Genomic DNA, 17161 nt, shown 5'->3' on the forward strand with positions numbered 1-17161 from the left:
AAAATGTAATATTTAAAAAATTGTAGAGATAAAAGGAATGACTGAGTGGGTTTTGGTACAGAAAAAGAATCAAAAAAGTAAATGGTAATGTATATGTGTATAATATATCTATATAATTGTAACAGTTTTGAACTATAAAGGGTTTCTGAAGCATGAAAAACAGGAATTTGCCCTTTATTCTGTGACAAGCACTTACACACTCCTTATAAGGACTGTAGGCTGAGACCCAAGACAGAGGGGAAGGAAGAGAGTCTGTGACATGTGATTACCAGCACAGCCAGGGTGGACAGACAAGGATACACATAGAGGGGTGGAGGCTCACAGGAGTTCCCACACACCACACAACTATTTACATGGGCTGCTGACCACTGCACTGTCCACCATGTCCACTTACCATGCCGCCCGCCCAGACGAAATGATCAAAGATGGACCAAGGAAGGTATTGGACGGATACCAAGACCTAGAAAATGACCACATAGAAGATGGGAAGATGTGGGTTCTGGGATCAAAGGTTTGCATTGCACTTGAAGGGGGGGAGAGTAGTGATTGGGGAGAGCTGATCACAGGGGCAAGGGGGTGAATAAGGGTGCCCTGGGCAGATTCGATTGAGAGAGAATCTGTAGAGAGAAAGAGAGAGTTGCTGTACCTGCCTGTAAAATTACTTCCTGTCAGAAGGAGATACTGCATATTAGGAAACTGCATATTCATGTGCTTAAACTACGATAAGTAAACATATAGTTTAACTTCTAACCCAAATATGAAAGACCCAGCTTGGTAATATAGCTTTATCTCTATCTATGGGTAGACTGGGGCTGACCTAAAAAGAGTCTCAGTTAAAGTCCTATATGAACTTAGATATCAAGGACAAGTGGACATCTACTGTGCTCAGCTGGTGCCAAGGGAAAGGAGGAACATGATAGAGGACAGTGCTAATGATAAAATATACAGTCTTGGGTGCTGACCCCACTACAGTGAAACTGGAAAGTAAGTTACACAATTCCTCTGTCCCCGTGGTTGTAGTCCTTCAGGAAACATTTAGTCTTTTGGGGTAGGAAAACGTTTTCTCATGGTTGAAACATCTAATAGTTACAGAATATAAAGGAGGTCCAACAGAAAATATTAAATAACAACTGGACAAATATTGTATGTCACTGTCATTTATTTCACTTTCTTGTAAGTTAATGGAGAAAGTAATCAGGGACTTCTGTGAGCCCCCAAAAAGGAATGGCCTAATAGCCTGAAACACAGTCATTTCTGAGGTGCTGATTTTAACTTTTTAACATAATAAGAAAGCATACTTTGGCACCAGAACAAAACAAACAAACAAAAAACTAAAGTATATTGTTTCAGAAAATTATAGGCTTGATAAATTTCAATATTTGGTCAAATATGAGTTGTAATATTAAGAACAAGTAGCACACAAGAATTGATTTAATGGAATATAAGCCTACTGCATATTTTGCTTATGTGTAGGCTACAGCTGAAACTACCAATAGACTAAGAAATACAAGAAAAGTCACCTAACTTTAACAATGATACACATTGCACTGAAAAAAATAATAATTTTAGATTAGTCTTAAGAAAAAGAAAGGATCAACAAACATTACAGTAGTAAGATACACACACCTTGTTAAAATATGTTCTATGTTTAGCAACTCATACCAGTTGTTTTCAAGCAAATGTAAGCAGGACCATCCTTCCACGTGTCTTACACTGTAACTTGCCTGAACTGGATATACAGGTTCATTAAGTCCAGCCTGTTTGTATAATCTGCAAAACATGCAAGAACTCTGAAGTATACCTACCAGGAAACAAGATGCAAATACATATTGAAAGGCACATACTACATACATCTACAACATAGAGAAAGGACGATGTGTGTGCAATTCTGTAAAATTCTCCACAGGGATATTTACGTTTTGTAAGGTATTTATTAACATATAGGTATCTTTGTTTTACTTATAAACAATTGTGATTTTAATTGGAAAGGACAGAAACGGCAAAGGTATTCTGCAAGGTTGGTTTTGTAGAGTTTAGTTGTAAATATGTTTGATTTTTTTTTTCCAACTTTTCCAGAATTCCCCTGAAAGGTAACTCATGCAAGTATACATAATTGAGATATCAGAGTCTGCAGCCACAGCTGTATTGCAAGGTATGTTTTACAGCAATACATATTCAATAAAATATGGTCTACTTAAAAGGTTTGCAAGACATAGTGTATGAGCACACATACATAAAACCATGTCTTATGTTTCAGGATGATTGCATTTCTTTTAACAATAACATAAGTAAATATAAAATATACTGAGTTACATTACTGACACATTACAGTGATTTTAACATGCTACGCTTTCATAAGTTAGATTGACTTTCCCAGCCAATCGCAGGGCGCAGCTCTAGGGGTCAAAGTTCGACTCAGACAGGAAGTTGCTGGCTGCTGCCGGGAGACAGCAGGACCAGGAAGCCTCTGCTTTGCAAGAAGGAATACACTTTGGTATTATGGAAGAAAAACTGAATATCAACTTTCATTGTCATGTAAAGGAAGTGGTGGTGTTTTAACGCAATCGGGACGCTGCTGTTGTTTGAGTGTCAGTTTATATGAAGGGATTTTTTTTTTTTGTACATGAGAAGGATAGGAGTATCAAACCCGGAAGTGAAGTTGAGTCTCTATATGTAGTTAGTGGCAAAAGTCGAGTAGTTATTTGCATAAAGAAGAAATCGCGGAAATTGCCCATTTTACAGTAGGCGACAAAAGAGATTAATTAATTAATTAATTATTATTCAGTTCAGGCGACAATGTAAAGCCATCAGTTATGCATGGCTTATTTAATGTCTTTCATTGTCACTTTGTATTTTGGAAGGATTAACCTATATTTCACGAATTTAAGGACTGAGATAAAATTCCCTTTTTTTGTAGCATCTTAAACTATACAGGTAAGCATGGGCGTGATCGTGGTTTTGTCTGAGAGATATAATGTGTTTTGGTGTAAAGTAACGAAACGGATGCATATGGAAATGTGCCATTTATTATCCCTGTCTTTCCACATCAGCTTTATTTACTTCTTGCAATTAAATGGGGGCATGTGTGACCTGAAAGGGGAAGATGTGTGTTTCTATTTGAACGGAATTTGCGGGTACAAGATGTGTAGATGGTTTGATCTTGTAAATTGTCATGATCATAATAATAAGAAAAGCAAACAAGTGTTTAGTTTTACTGTAATTCCTACCGTGACTTGATTCCCTGGCATTCAATCCTGAGTTTCTAGTCTGTTGTCGTTATTGGTAGTTGTACGTGTTTACCATCAGATCTAGTAGTTATAACTTTTATTTCTTTCTTTCAGCTCCCATGCTGCTTTTTCTAATCAGGGCCTTGAAAGAGCAACGTAAACAATGAGTGCTAAGTTTGGATTGATGGACTTCAAATATAACAATTCCAGGAAGCATATTTCAATCAGCATCCCCTCCACCACTGAAGCCATGTCCCCTCATATCAAATCCAGTGAGGAGCTACGTGTCCTTGGGATCAATCTGACCTGCTTTAGTCAGCCAACACAATTTTTCATTTGTGTTGCTGGTGTTTTTGTCTTTTATCTAGTCTATGGTTATCTGCAGGTAAGCCCACCACACTGGGGCTTATGCGAGTGTAACCCCTCAATGCCACCACATATTATGTCTATACCCACTTGTTAAACACATCTTCTGAAAAGCCTTGTTATTGTTTATCTTCTTTGCAGGAACTAGTGACAGGTTAGTTTAAGTTTTTAGTTTTTGTCTTTTTGTAGATAGATTTAATAGAAGGATTTGCTTTATATTAGATATAACTGATATTGTAAACATGTTATTTGAAACATTAACCATTTAAAATAGCTTAATAACTATTGTGTGTGTATGTAGAGACATACTATATAATCAAAAGTATAGGAAGAACATTTGTACATTTTTCTCCAGCACATTGTTTTGCAGTAAGGAAAGTTGGTGTTTGTGGTTTTATTCTGAATCACAATTCTAGTCCATCCAGAGGTTTTTCTATGGTATTTAGCTCAAGACCCATCCAACATTGTTCCCCTTGAACCCTTCATCATCCATAATATTGCAATTCATAAAAGCAATGATAATGTCCTTCAGAAAGAACATGTAAACTTACACCATGACCTTCGGTACAATTGGTTACCAGTAGAAGGCTTTTCTTTTGCTTTTGATATACAGTTTTTATTATTATTATTATTATTATTATTAAAGAAGAAAATACACTATCAGGAACTTAAAGAGATACTTTGTAAATGCTGCATTGAAGAAAATAAAATATAACCTGCAATGCAGGGATGCTTTTCCATATTTACAAGTATTTTCTTTTTCGCAAAATGACTTGTTTAAACCCTTTTGGGTTTAGTAAAAAAATTAGCAAATATTGCAAGTATAGAAACACTGTCCTGTTTATTTTTAGCATTCTTCCTGGTGATCACGAAGATGTGTTTAGTAAGCATGGCATGAAAACTTGAATGACTAATACAGGTTTATTTTATTTTACTTTTCCTCTGGTTGTTGTTATCTGGTCCGGTTTATTTGGCGGCAGGTCATGTTGAGTGCTGTATTAAATACATGCATCTTAGTATGTTTCCTTTTTTATTTAATTTGTCACTGTACAAAACAATATAAACTGTTTGTACAATGTAAACCACCAAACCACTTTATTCCCCAAGATAAAAGAACAACAATTAAAAGCAGTATTGAACAAATGTAAGTTTAATACTGATTTGATCCAAATAAAACATTAGTAACAACAAAAGCAAACTGAGTTGCTAATATTCTTAGGTAAGAAATGCTATAAACAAGGTGTCTTGTAGCTGAAAGCTCTTTCCTGCTAATGCCACATTCTACCTGAAGTGTTCAACCAATGTAGGCCTCTTGACACGTCACACTGGAGTGCATAGTGAGATACCAGCTGAGCAGCTGTTTTACAAAGTTATAAGTTGACTTTTTTTTTTTTAATATGGTGCCACTCAGAACAGAGGCAATGTTCTCATTTGATTTACTACAAGTCAACAATTGAGCAACAGGGTTTACTATATAAAGCTGATATAGCAGACTTCATTAAACCACCCAAAAGTGAACTGCAGTAGTCAATGTGGCTCGTATATAAACATAAAACTTTGTCCAAAGCCTGAGCTGCCACAGCTCTAAGCCTGTTATGTTATGGTAAGAAGTTATGTAACAAGTAGAATTTGTATTTGTCTATGCATATATAGAGTTAATTGGTCCGTGTGTATAACAGTACACGTTAGTACTGCATCTTGGCAAAAACTAAATGTATTAGTACATTCTTGATAAAAAATAACCAGTGAAAGTGGGTGTGATTCAGTTTTTTTAATTTAACTTCAACTAAATATTGATTTATAGATATCAATGTAGAATTATTAAGGTATAGCTGCCTAAATCTGTAGTGTAAAAATAAGAATATTATATCAGGTGAAATACCCTTTTTTAATGAATTGCAATTAATAGTGTGGGGTTTTGTTTTTATTTAATGTTATCCTTGATGTCTGTTTCCCTAGGAGCTTATATTTTCAATGGAAGGCTTTAAGCCCTTTGGGTGGTACCTCACATTAGTGCAGTTTGGATTTTACTCATTGTTTGGATTAGTGGAATTGCAGCTCACACAGGACAAAAGAAGAAGGTAAGAGCTCAGTTTATGACATTTCCCTATGATGTGTGTACCAAAGTTATGAACAAATTAAGAATTGTTTGCTCACAGTATTCTTTTTATTTATTTTTTTATAAGAGATTTACTACAAGTCAACAATTGAGCAACAGGGTTTACTATATAAAGCTGATATAGCAGACTTCATTAAACCACCCAAAAGTGGTTAAATCTAAATCTAACACCCCTAGTTTCCACTTGCTGTGATTTATCTATATTAAGCCTGTCTGAAACAAATGGTCAGAACTCCATTACTATATGCATGGACGTATGTATAGATATACACACAGATACAGATATACAGATGGTTTACCAGACATTCTTGTCATATATATTCTTGTGTGTGTATATGTATGTTTTACTCAATCATGACCAAAGGTGCCTAGGCGTGTGCTTAGTATTCAGTAACAGCTGCCGATCTTATCTTTGCCTATTAGAAAACGTATATTTTAATGCAGTGGGGTTTTGTGTATCACCCATTACTGCATACTAAGTTCTACATTATCAGATATAGAAAGGAGAGAAAAAAAATGTTTTTTTCTTTTTTGTAAATTATGTGAAACCATAATTTGAGATGCCTGCATTGCAAGTTATTACCTTTGGCCCTTTCCCCAAAGCACAAGAGGTGCATTTCATTCACAGGCGTAAAATTGTTGTGGACCCTGCTACATGCATGAAACCAAAGTTTCTTGCTGGAAACCACAATGTGTGTAAGTGTGCAGTCCCATGGATTTTCTTTCATACAAATCAATTGTGTATCAGTTATTCATTGGGCCCTCAGGAAAGAGGAGATCTTGAGAGGGACTGTGAGAAGGCAGAGGTGGAAGTGCCAATAAATTACTAAACGGTGCTTGGATAATTTTCCAGACTTATTTGTTGCAGTTAAGAGGACATGACTTTTCTGATCTCAGTAGACTTGGAGAATGTGCTACTATAATTTTTTTTTTTTTTTCTGTATCAATTGGACAGGCCATTCAGCCTGACCCCATGTTGAGCTTACACTGCTCTTTAGCCCTTCCTCTCAAAGCAGAATACTTAACTTTTCAGAAGTCAGGCAAATACAGCTTCAAAGGTTGACTTGTACTTGATAGCCAAGTGCTTTAGGAAGTGGAATATTTCATACATTCTGCATTGCAGTGTCTCATATGGTATGGTATAAAACAGATTTAAGGTAGAACATGTAATGTGAATAAAGTGAGCAGAATAGATCTTCACTGCATAAAACTTCACTGTTTATTGTTTTACAATACAGTTTGACTGGCCTTCCATTCAGCCCTGCCTACAGTGCTGTTGAAGTGAATTGAATCTCTGCTTATATAGCTTTTTGAACTAGAGACAACTCCCCTAATCTAAGTCCTGCCAGTATGTCCATGTAAAGACAATTGCTGCTTTTTCTATATACATGCCAATGGAGCTAAAACCAAACCCACTTTTTAATATTACTGAGAGAATTAGGTTGTAGAATATCCAGATCATTCTTACATTACAAAACAATTCTCTTCCCCTAAATACTATTTTCTAGAACTTTCTGGTATTGAAAACTACCAAAGTACACATACCTACTACAATACTACACACATTCATTGATCCTACTGACTTTGCCTCTGCCTTGCACCTATTTACTGCTCTCTCCTTCTACTGTACTTAGCTTAAGCAAATACATAAGCATTAATCTAAATCAAATACAATAAAACAGAGAGAATACAGCTATTAAACTTTGTATGTTTGCATACTGCTTAAATGAAGACGAGCACAACCTTTTAGAGACAGATTGCCAGGAGGCACTTCCTAAGACTGACTATCACATACCTTACAAAACATTTTAACCACTTTTAACCAGTGGTGCTGAAAAACGTGCTGACTCCCCTCCCTTCCTTTCCTCCACATCACTGCTGGACTTGATTCTTCGATTTTACTTTTTTCATCTGCAAACTGTGCATATGCTGTTTCAATTTCAGGGAAATGCTGACTTTTAAGACTCATTTTCAAAAATGTTTTGAATATTTATGATGCACTTATTCCACAGACTAACACGAACAATGAGAACATTTTAGCATTACACAGCTGTGTGTGTTGGTTTGCGTCTTGGTGATTGTAACCTCTGCGTTGTTATGGTTGTACATTCTAAGCGTGGCTGTGACACCTGCATGTCTTTGTTTTTTCTGTCTTGCAGAATACCAGGGAAAACTTACATTATAATAGCATTTTTGACAGTTGGGACAATGGGCTTGTCAAATACCTCTCTGGGATATTTAAATTATCCAACACAGGTCATCTTTAAGTGCTGTAAACTCATCCCAGTTATGATTGGAGGCATCTTTATACAAGGTACACAGAAGTATTTTATCTACTATATTATTTGCCATGTGAAGACCAAAGAAGAGTGAAAGAATTATGCATAATGTATGTGTTCACCGTTTCTAAGAGTTGAATATACTGCTACTAGAATTTGTGTTTTTATTTTTCTCCAAATAATTTGTGTATTTTGGGCTTTCCAATTTTTCATGAAAGGTGCAGGACAGCTACTCAGTACTTATCCTTTCATCTCAAGTTATCTTCATAACATTCCCCATTGTACCAGTCATGGGTTTTGTGATACAGACTATTGTCCCCTGGGGGATAGGTTGAGAATAACTGTATTCACTTGTGATGTGAGCCTGATCTGAACCAGGCTTTCAAAGGAGAATGGCTTCAAAGGCTATCGAATGAACCTGTTGCATCACCTAGTCATCCTTAAGGCATTCACTTTTTTTTTTTTTTTTTTTAGTAAATAGGACTGCCTTTCCCATACGTGTCAATTTTGTTCTCTAATAAAGTCCAGCAAATGTTTTTGACTTTTGACACAATATAGTCAATGGATTGTACATAGTTAATGAACCCAGTAAAGGGACATGTTCTGCCAGGCTCTCAGGTCATTTTCCTTTAACCAAAACACAAGTATCTGCTTCCAATTGTATTAATATCCCAGAAAAGTTATTTACAATTCATGTAGCAAAATGTTTTTCAACATAAATCCAAATGTAAAAAAAAAAAAAAGTCTACTAACAATTTTATTCATCAACAGCATATCTGTGAAAAAGAATTGATATGTCTAAATGCACAGTGTTTAAATTGTGGATCCTCCATTCACCTTGAGAAGATGCATCTTTTGAGTTCTGGAGATTGTACTATTCAATTACAAATGTAGACTTGATACTTAACTACTTCCTTGTAGATTAGGAGGTCTGGTCATTATTCTGCTAAAAAGTCTCCTTGACTGAAGACACCAGGTGTTTTGGACTAAAATATCCTGGTATTCTTTGGAATCTGATCATTCATGATTTTATTTCATGTTGCAAGACAGACCCAAAGCAAAACAGATGCCACCTGCATCTCTGAAGGGATGGCATTATTGCTGTGAACTTCACCTTTTCTGCGCCAAATGTATCGCTAGTGTGTGTGTCCTCAGACCTCTGTTTTTATTTCATCTGACAACAACACATGGTTTAAATCAACTTCAGAGTCTCCTCTCTTTATTTTGCCTTATCCAGGAGAGACATATTCTGTGAGACAAGATTGTAATCCTTGAGTTGTTGTATTCCGATAATGGCAGAATTTATTAAAGATCCCCATTCGTCACCCCCAAGTTAGAGTTTGTCTCTCAAACCACGTCAGGACCTCACCCGGTAGGACAGTACGCATCCCACCATGATTACATTAGAGAGTCCACATCATGCAATACAATACTCTAACAATACAATACTTTGAACTGCCTACAGTCTGATGTGAGGTGGAAGCAGTATTCAAAACTCATTCCTTAAGCTATGATGTCTGCACAGAAACAAGTGATTGTTGGCATTGTAGTCTGCAGGCAACAATGGTCTTCAAGTGTTGTCAGCGGATGTTTTCTGAATTCCATGAAATAATGCAATTCAGTTATTTTCTGCAAGTGACATTGATTTTGCATCCATTCATTTGTAAGCTAACGATCAATTTGAACATAGTGAATATGGATATTTATCCATTGATCTTGCCAAACCTTGGATATGATTGAAAACGTCTTCCTTGGCAACTATCCAACTCTGTGTAATCATGCTTGTTCATAATGTTTGCCTTAGGAATACCATGTGGTTGTTCATCATGGATGTATGGGAGTATGTGTTAATAATACAAAATATACAATTTTCAGGGTGCGAGCAGCAGCAATAATATGGGGTATCCTTGCCAGTCAGACTCTGTGTTGAGTACACAAAATCTTACTGCCCCACAAAAACTGAGTATAACTTTAAGGTACAATGCAGATTAAATGTTAAATACCACAGTTACTGAAATACAAGCAAAAAACAACTATAGACTTTTTAATGTGTTTCCTTTTTTACATTTTAACATTTTGTATATGTTTTTCAGGAAAGCGTTACAACGTAATGGATGTATCTGCGGCTGTGTGTATGAGTTTGGGTCTTATTTGGTTTACTTTGGCAGATAGCAAAGTAGCCCCAACCTTTAATGTGACAGGTAAAATATTTTACTGAATTTTAAAAAATATGTATTTGAATACTAAAACAATGTGATGTAAAATATAAACTCAAATTACCAATATAATTGTTGAATAGGTAGGTTATGTGATTAATGTTCTGTGTATTGTCCACTTAATATTTTGAGAAGTGTGTATTTAAAAAGGCTTACTATGATTTTATTTTAAACATATTGTGGTGATTTACCTTTTGTAAATGTTTTAGTTTTGATGCTTTCTGATATAGTTGGGATCCTGTACACATTAAATGTGTAATTAGCCTGATAAATGTATTCTTTGACAAATAATTGACCAGTTGCGCTTAAATTGGTTCTATTTCATCAGTCCTTGAAATGAAGCATCCAGCAGTTGGTGGCAAACAAATCTGAGACATATTAAACTGAAATGCTAATGTGACGCAATTCTCGCTATACTTGTTTGTTTGGAATTGTTGGCACAAATTATATAGGCATTGTCCAACTCATACCAAACACTACTGTAAATATAGGGCCCTTACATTTTAAATAAGTATAATTGACGTAAGGATGAAAAGTAATGCAACGAACACCAATAAAATAGATATAGCTTTGTATTGTGTTATTACGCAGGTTCTTATACAAGCACTCACACAGAGATATGGTATTTTCACCACAGATTCGGAATTATTGTAAAAGAACTAGACATATAGACTTATAAACTGGACACAAATAACACATTTATAGTGTATAGGGCCTTTCATGGCCAAAGGTTTCAAGCTGCTTTACAGTAATAAAAATAACAAGACATGAATGAATAATTTAAAATGTTCACATTGGTGGTTATTCGTCTTGAGCTTTTATTTTTACAAAAAAAATTAACTTTTTTAAACTGCATCGTACATTACAGCAAAGTAGTCTTAAATGTAAACTTAAATGGATTACATGATATAATTTATAAGTCTCACTTACTCAGAAGATGAATGTTTATGTGACCGTTGCTTTTCCTTTTTTCCCCCCCCTAAGTAAATGAATGACCTCCTGCCCTATGGTTCAGATTTGGTATATCCAGCCATTGAAATTCTCCATCAGCTGTGAAACTATAACACCTTAAAATATATTAAATGGCCACTTTAAAAGATGCCCCTCAGGCAAAACCTATTCAATTTAAACAGAATGCAGTAACTCCTGCAGACAGTAACTTTTTTTTTTTTTTTTTTTTTAGTATTATTGCATGTATATTTTTATATGCCATAGTCCAACAGAAGAAATGTCTGTTCAGCACATAGAAAATCAAACTTGGGAATGTAACTCTTAAGGGCAAGCAAAGCCTACTATTTAATGGCAGTCTCAAAATAAATGTGTACTTTTTACCTATTCTTTGAAGAAATTTACCTTTATTGAATAGGAGGTTGTTTTGAATCAACCTATATTGTGAAAAAGTGAACTCAAAAGATGGAGAGCAGGTGCACGGTAATGTACAGCACTAGCTAGTAACCGTATGCATTGCGACAATACCATTTCTGACACTGTGTCAAATAAAGACACTCTTAGGAAACGATGTATTCTCATATATAGTGAAATTACTTTGTTGTACAGAGTATTAACTCTGAAATGATAAATGCATAGAAATGCTTGTGCCTGGGGCGATTTAAGCTAGTTGATAGTCACCAAAGACAAATTTCCTTTCCAATCATATACTTGAACACATTACTGAAGAAGTTGCAGCTAAAATAGAAGTTTAACTTCATTTTTTTTTTTCTGACCTACATTTTTTAATGCAATTGTTAAAACCAATTGCACTTTGAAATAAAGCTATTGTGTTCTGCACGGCAATGTTTGGAGCTTTGTGGCCTGCATCGCAATATTGCATTGGCAAGCACGCCACTGGTGATGGCTCAGCATTCAGAATGAATATGTCAAGCCTGTTTGAACAATGTTGTGTAGCAGAAACTAAACCAGTGTTTTGAGTGTTATTTAAATTGGCATGTCTCCATATATTTGTAATTATTAATGTATTTATTATCGCAAGCCTATTGAGATGATGGTTTGGTGAGTTTCAGGAGTGGTTGAAATCATATCCTGCCTCTCTCTGTTGTGTGCAGGAGTCATCCTCATCTCCATGGCCCTCTGTGCTGACGCTGCTATTGGAAATGTGCAAGAGAAGGCAATGAAGCTGCACAACGGTTCAAATTCAGAAATGGTAACTCTCATGTTGAGCAATCATCACCAGAACTCGACCCAAACGACTGCTTTAGATGTGTAACGATTATCCACATGTTCACGATAACAATTTCTTAATTGATGTCACACTAATATATCATCCTGTGTCTATCAGTATTTTTAACATAACATCTTGTCTTTTTTTGTTTTTTTTTGTTTGCCATTGTAGGTTTTGTATTCCTATTCCATAGGTTTTGTGTATATATTATTGGGCTTGTTCTGTATGGGTGGACTGAGTCCTGCAGTTGCCTTTTGCTCCCAGGTATGTGAGTTATGTTTCTCGGATTGCTTAAAAATATACAGATTTTGCTTTAACAGTCAACTATAAGCTATTGCAAGTGTTCTCTCTAATACTGTTCAATTTATATTGATATTAGGTTTTAGATTGTGTTTCGTTTTCCTTTTAGCATCCAGTGAAGACATATGGGTATGCTTTCTTCTTCTCTCTCACTGGGTACTTTGGCATCTCCTTTGTGCTTGCCTTGATCAAGCTCTTTGGGGCACTTGTTGCAGTTACAGGTAAGAAGATGCTTTATTTCACTAAAGGCTTAACATCCTGAAAATAAGAATTCGCACAAATGTTATTGTTGAGGATAATTTTCCTAAAATAACTATTTCATATTACTGACCCCGGTGGAAACACTCTGTTCTAACAAAAAAATTTAACTAATTTGAGAAAAAACAAATCTAGGATAAATACTTGCATACTTGTATCCCTTTGTCATGGTTATAAGCTAATTGAATTGATAATTTTCCTGGAATCCTATTCACAATTTGTAATATAACCATTTTCCCTGCTTTCTCTTTTGCTTGGCTTAATTTCCTTGAAAATACTTGATTGAATGCAAGTAATCTGTCTTTCAAGTACAGTGAAAATTAGCTGGTCCCTTTATGTACGTAAATTAGAGTAATTGTAATCTGAAAGGTTTGGATTTCTATATGAACCTTATTATGCCTAACATTTCCTGATGCTTTGAATTCAGGTTTACATACTCATTATGTTTATTCAGTATCCTGGCCCTGTGGAAATGCTCCTTAAATGGTAAATTTAAGGAATCATCGTCCTGTTAAATAGTGTCTAATTAAACCATTTATGTAGAATAATTTAATGTAGAAGTAATTCAAAAGTAAAATGCAGTATTCTCTGAAAAGAGCAAGTTCACAAGAAGCGTTTGACTCACTCTAAAGTTTGATCTTGGGACTTGGGAGAACTTTGAAAAGTCTGAAAATAAATTGTTTTGCAAGAGGTAGAACCGTTTCTCTGACTTGTTACGATGGTGGCATGATTCTCGAGCAGATCTTCTGCTATTGACCAGACCACTTTAACTCTTCTGGTAGCATTTTATGTCCCCCAGAATACATCAGCACACAAAAAAGACTAAAGTCATAACACAGTTTGCATAAGGATTTAGTTATGATTAATTCTGTATTATATTTTTTACTTAATTTCAGTGACAACGGGGAGAAAAGCAATGACGATTATACTTTCATTTATGTTCTTCTCCAAGCCTTTCACTTTCCAGTAAGTACCATGGCTGTATATATTTAACATTTATCCAGTGTTGCGTAGGTACATTATGACAGTCTATCAAATTTCGTAATCAATATAATTTAAATATGAGGAATGAGTCCATATGTATATATATAAATATGATTTTATTCTTATGTAATTTATTTCCAGAATAAGCAGACATGAACTTCAGAGCAATTTTATAATATATGTCCTAGTGTCCAGTTACAATTTAAAAATGTAATATTTGTACTTAAATGTCCACCTTAAAAAGCAACATTGTGATTTATAAAATAAAGCACATTTATTTATTTATACATATAAATGTGTGTGTGTGTATGTATATATGGGTGCCTGACTGGGAGACATCATAGGTTCTTTACTCATTTAAATCCTGAAGGCTACAACATTGCTGTGTAAATTATATATCCTAAACATTTATGTATGCATCCGTTTTTAATTTTTTGATTATGCTTTTCTCCAATGCAGATATGTGTGGGGAGGTCTTCTGGTCATACTTGGGATTTTCTTGAATGTTTACAGCAAAAACAAGGACAAAATGCAATTGCCTTCTCTGGCTGATATAAGGAACAAAATATTTTCTGCAAGAAAGTCAAGATTGTTGTCTCAGACTGTGTAGACAACAACTTGTGCTCATGTCTCATTCCTGACTTTGAAAAATACCCTGGAGAGGATGGGCTCTGAGCTAGGGCTGGTGTGCACAAAGGAAACATTCCTGCTAATAGGACGATGGAGGCAGGAATTCCTGCAAGAGGCTAAAAAGGGAACAGGTTAACTCTCCGAAAGACAGTGCTGCACTGAGAGGATACACAAAGGTTCATTTAATTTTAAGATCTCTGGAAGGGGGGAACAGTGTTGAAAATTAACTGACTTTCTTAACGATTATGTCCACATTGAATGTGTACCAAAAACATATTATAAATGATTTTCTACTGTACATGTCACCAGTGTCGAATTATTTCAAAATCTTGATACATCGTTTTTTAATATATCTCTATGGTAAATTCTCAGTAATAGAAAATTAAATTACCTTTATGTGTTCATCCTGTTTTATTGAAAATGAAGCAATAATTTGTTATTTTATGCATTTATTTATTTAATTTTCCAACTAGTTCTGAAATCTTGGATCTATTGTTGGTCGGGAAAGTTAGCTCATAAAATTCAGCGTTTGATTTTATAAATAACTTCAAAGCTTCGTACTATTTTTGGGCACTTTTTGTTTCTCCAATGTTATAAGCCGCTTACCAATCATTTCTTATCCATTGACTGCAGAGGGGAGAGCTGAACTCATGCCAAGAAACTCTTTAGATGTTTATATATAAGACAGCCTTTGGCATCCTTTATTGGTAATCCCCAAATAAGATAGAACCCCTGCACTTAAAAGTACAAATACTATTAATGGGTAGAAAATAAACAGTTTAAAAGGCATAGCCCTAATTTATATCACTAGCATTCTAGTATATAATGTGATCTTACTGCTCCAGACTCTACTGTATTAATATAACTTCAGTTTGACTTATTACTACTACACTCATTCATAGTTAAATTGTATGCAATCAATGTTTGATTTCAAATGTAACCTGTTTCAAAGTTGTACCTATACACCTATGTGTTTAAAAACTCTTTGGTTTGTGCACTCAGCTGTTCACAGTAAACTAACAATAGTTACAAATGTTCATCTTAAAGATACTGAAGAGCAAGGCAAATCTCTAAACTTTGGCTTGAGGGCCAGAGGCACAACAGGTGTACAGGTTCACATCAATCTAAGCATGTGATTGGATTTTAAAAAATACTGCTTAGAGAACAAATGTCTTTTGTTTTTTTAAGACATCTAACCTTATAGATTAGAAAATGACTATTACACAAAAGGATTCTGCACAAAGTACCATTTTAAATGCAGAAAACTATACAGTACAGTATGCTAGGTGAATAATAACAAGGTGATGGCATTAACATTTAAATTGAGTGATCAGCATTATACAAGGACAATGATGAATGCTAATTGTGACCAACTGCTGACATCCTTACATATTTATATATTATATATGTTATTTCCCCCTTGAATCCAGGTGATCAATGGCTACACAAATGTGTCTGCAAGTTTGTCCATACCAGGAAATGTACACACAAGGATTTTATGGCAGAGCAGCCATCTCCAAGCAGTGATTGTGTGAATTCACAAAAACAAGCACACATACATGCATATGCAAAAGTTGTCATGTGAACCAGTGCAGTTTTCCATCATCTATTTAGTTTAATCAGATACATATTTGTAAATATGGTATATATAAGTATAAATAAGTATTTCTGAGCAGATTTACGAGTTGCCAATAGTTGTGTTGGCCACTCCAGAAATATATGCACATATATAGTTGAAAGTATTTACTTTCTTAATTTGAAACGGTTCTCTGAAGTTTACTTATTTAACACGGTGTGTAAGCCTCTGATTCAGTATGGAGAGAAGTCGTTTCCAGCTGAGTTCTCACCTGGATTGTGTACACTTTCTAGATGACATGGCACAGGTGCTTCTGAGCAATAAGAATACCTCTCCGTAGATGTTCAATAGCGTTTGTTTTTGGAAAGGCAATAAGACAACCTAACTTACTTAATACAATCGCTCCATTTTCTCCACATTTGTAAGTATGACATAAATATTCACAAAACCCAGAATATTGGAGATTACATTACCTGCAATGAACGTTGTATTTTTTTTGGGAAAGAGAGGAACAGGATAAGACACAGATTACAGCGAAACTAAGCCTGTGACAAGACAGCAATGAATATTACAATAACCCCAATAATAACAGCACCTGTCCTATAAAGAGCATCCCTGTCACAATGCATTTACTTTAAGACCCAGCAACTGTATTTACTATTTATTATTTAATACTACTACTACTACTAATAATAATAATAATAATAAATTCCTGTTGGTTTGTAATGTTGTAGTATAAATGAGGTGCAGGTCTGCAGGAACTTTGCCCCTCCAATCTTCTTGTGGACCTCATTCCAGCACAGCTGCACAGTTGTCTGGCTCTTCTGGTCTGGTCTTCTGGTGGTAGGACACATCTCAGGCCAGAAGGGACCTCAGTGCTGCAGCAGACTTTGTTGTAGAGTCCCATGAGCACAGTGCCAGGGCCATGGGGCGCTTTTTGGCCTCTGGTTGCTGCGAGGCACCAAACAAAAGAGATACCCCTGTTTGGATGCCTCAATAACACCAGGATTCACCTGGGGCCCAGCAG

General features: G+C 35.3%; 1 protein-coding gene across 4 annotated transcripts; it reads left to right on the forward strand.

The window, feature by feature from the left end:
* The first annotated feature begins 302 nt into the window (after positions 1-302).
* Positions 303-14856, forward strand: slc35b3 (solute carrier family 35 member B3). 4 transcript variants are annotated; one of them, XM_066723279.1, is made up of 11 exons: positions 303-511; positions 2077-2152; positions 3342-3612; positions 5553-5674; positions 7872-8026; positions 10085-10192; positions 12271-12368; positions 12558-12650; positions 12796-12907; positions 13841-13910; positions 14388-14856. In XM_066723279.1, the coding sequence occupies exons 3-11, from the start codon at positions 3391-3393 to the stop codon at positions 14536-14538; spliced, it is 1131 nt and encodes a 376-aa protein (XP_066579376.1). In that variant the 5' UTR covers positions 303-511; positions 2077-2152; positions 3342-3390; the 3' UTR covers positions 14539-14856. The 4 variants fall into 4 exon arrangements, with proteins under 4 accessions (XP_066579376.1, XP_066579377.1, XP_066579375.1 ...); XM_066723280.1 differs by lacking the exon at positions 303-511 and adding an exon at positions 1835-1921; XM_066723278.1 differs by lacking the exon at positions 303-511 and adding an exon at positions 1837-1926.
* The last annotated feature ends 2305 nt before the right edge of the window (positions 14857-17161 follow it).

This window comes from Amia ocellicauda, chromosome 2, assembly GCF_036373705.1.
Source record: "Amia ocellicauda isolate fAmiCal2 chromosome 2, fAmiCal2.hap1, whole genome shotgun sequence".
In the NCBI taxonomy this organism is placed as follows: Eukaryota; Metazoa; Chordata; class Actinopteri; order Amiiformes; family Amiidae; genus Amia; species Amia ocellicauda.

What these genes read in the sequence shown, in the direction of transcription:
- slc35b3 (XM_066723279.1), top strand. Translation starts at nt 3,391, where the DNA reads ATGAGTGCTAAGTTTGGATTGATGGACTTCAAATATAACAATTCCAGG. An exon ending in ACGGTTCAAATTCAGAAATG is followed by an intron (nt 12,369 to 12,557) that starts GTAACTCTCATG and finishes TTGCCATTGTAG; the next exon opens with GTTTTGTATTCCTATTCCAT. An exon ending in GGCACTTGTTGCAGTTACAG is followed by an intron (nt 12,908 to 13,840) that starts GTAAGAAGATGC and finishes ACTTAATTTCAG; the next exon opens with TGACAACGGGGAGAAAAGCA.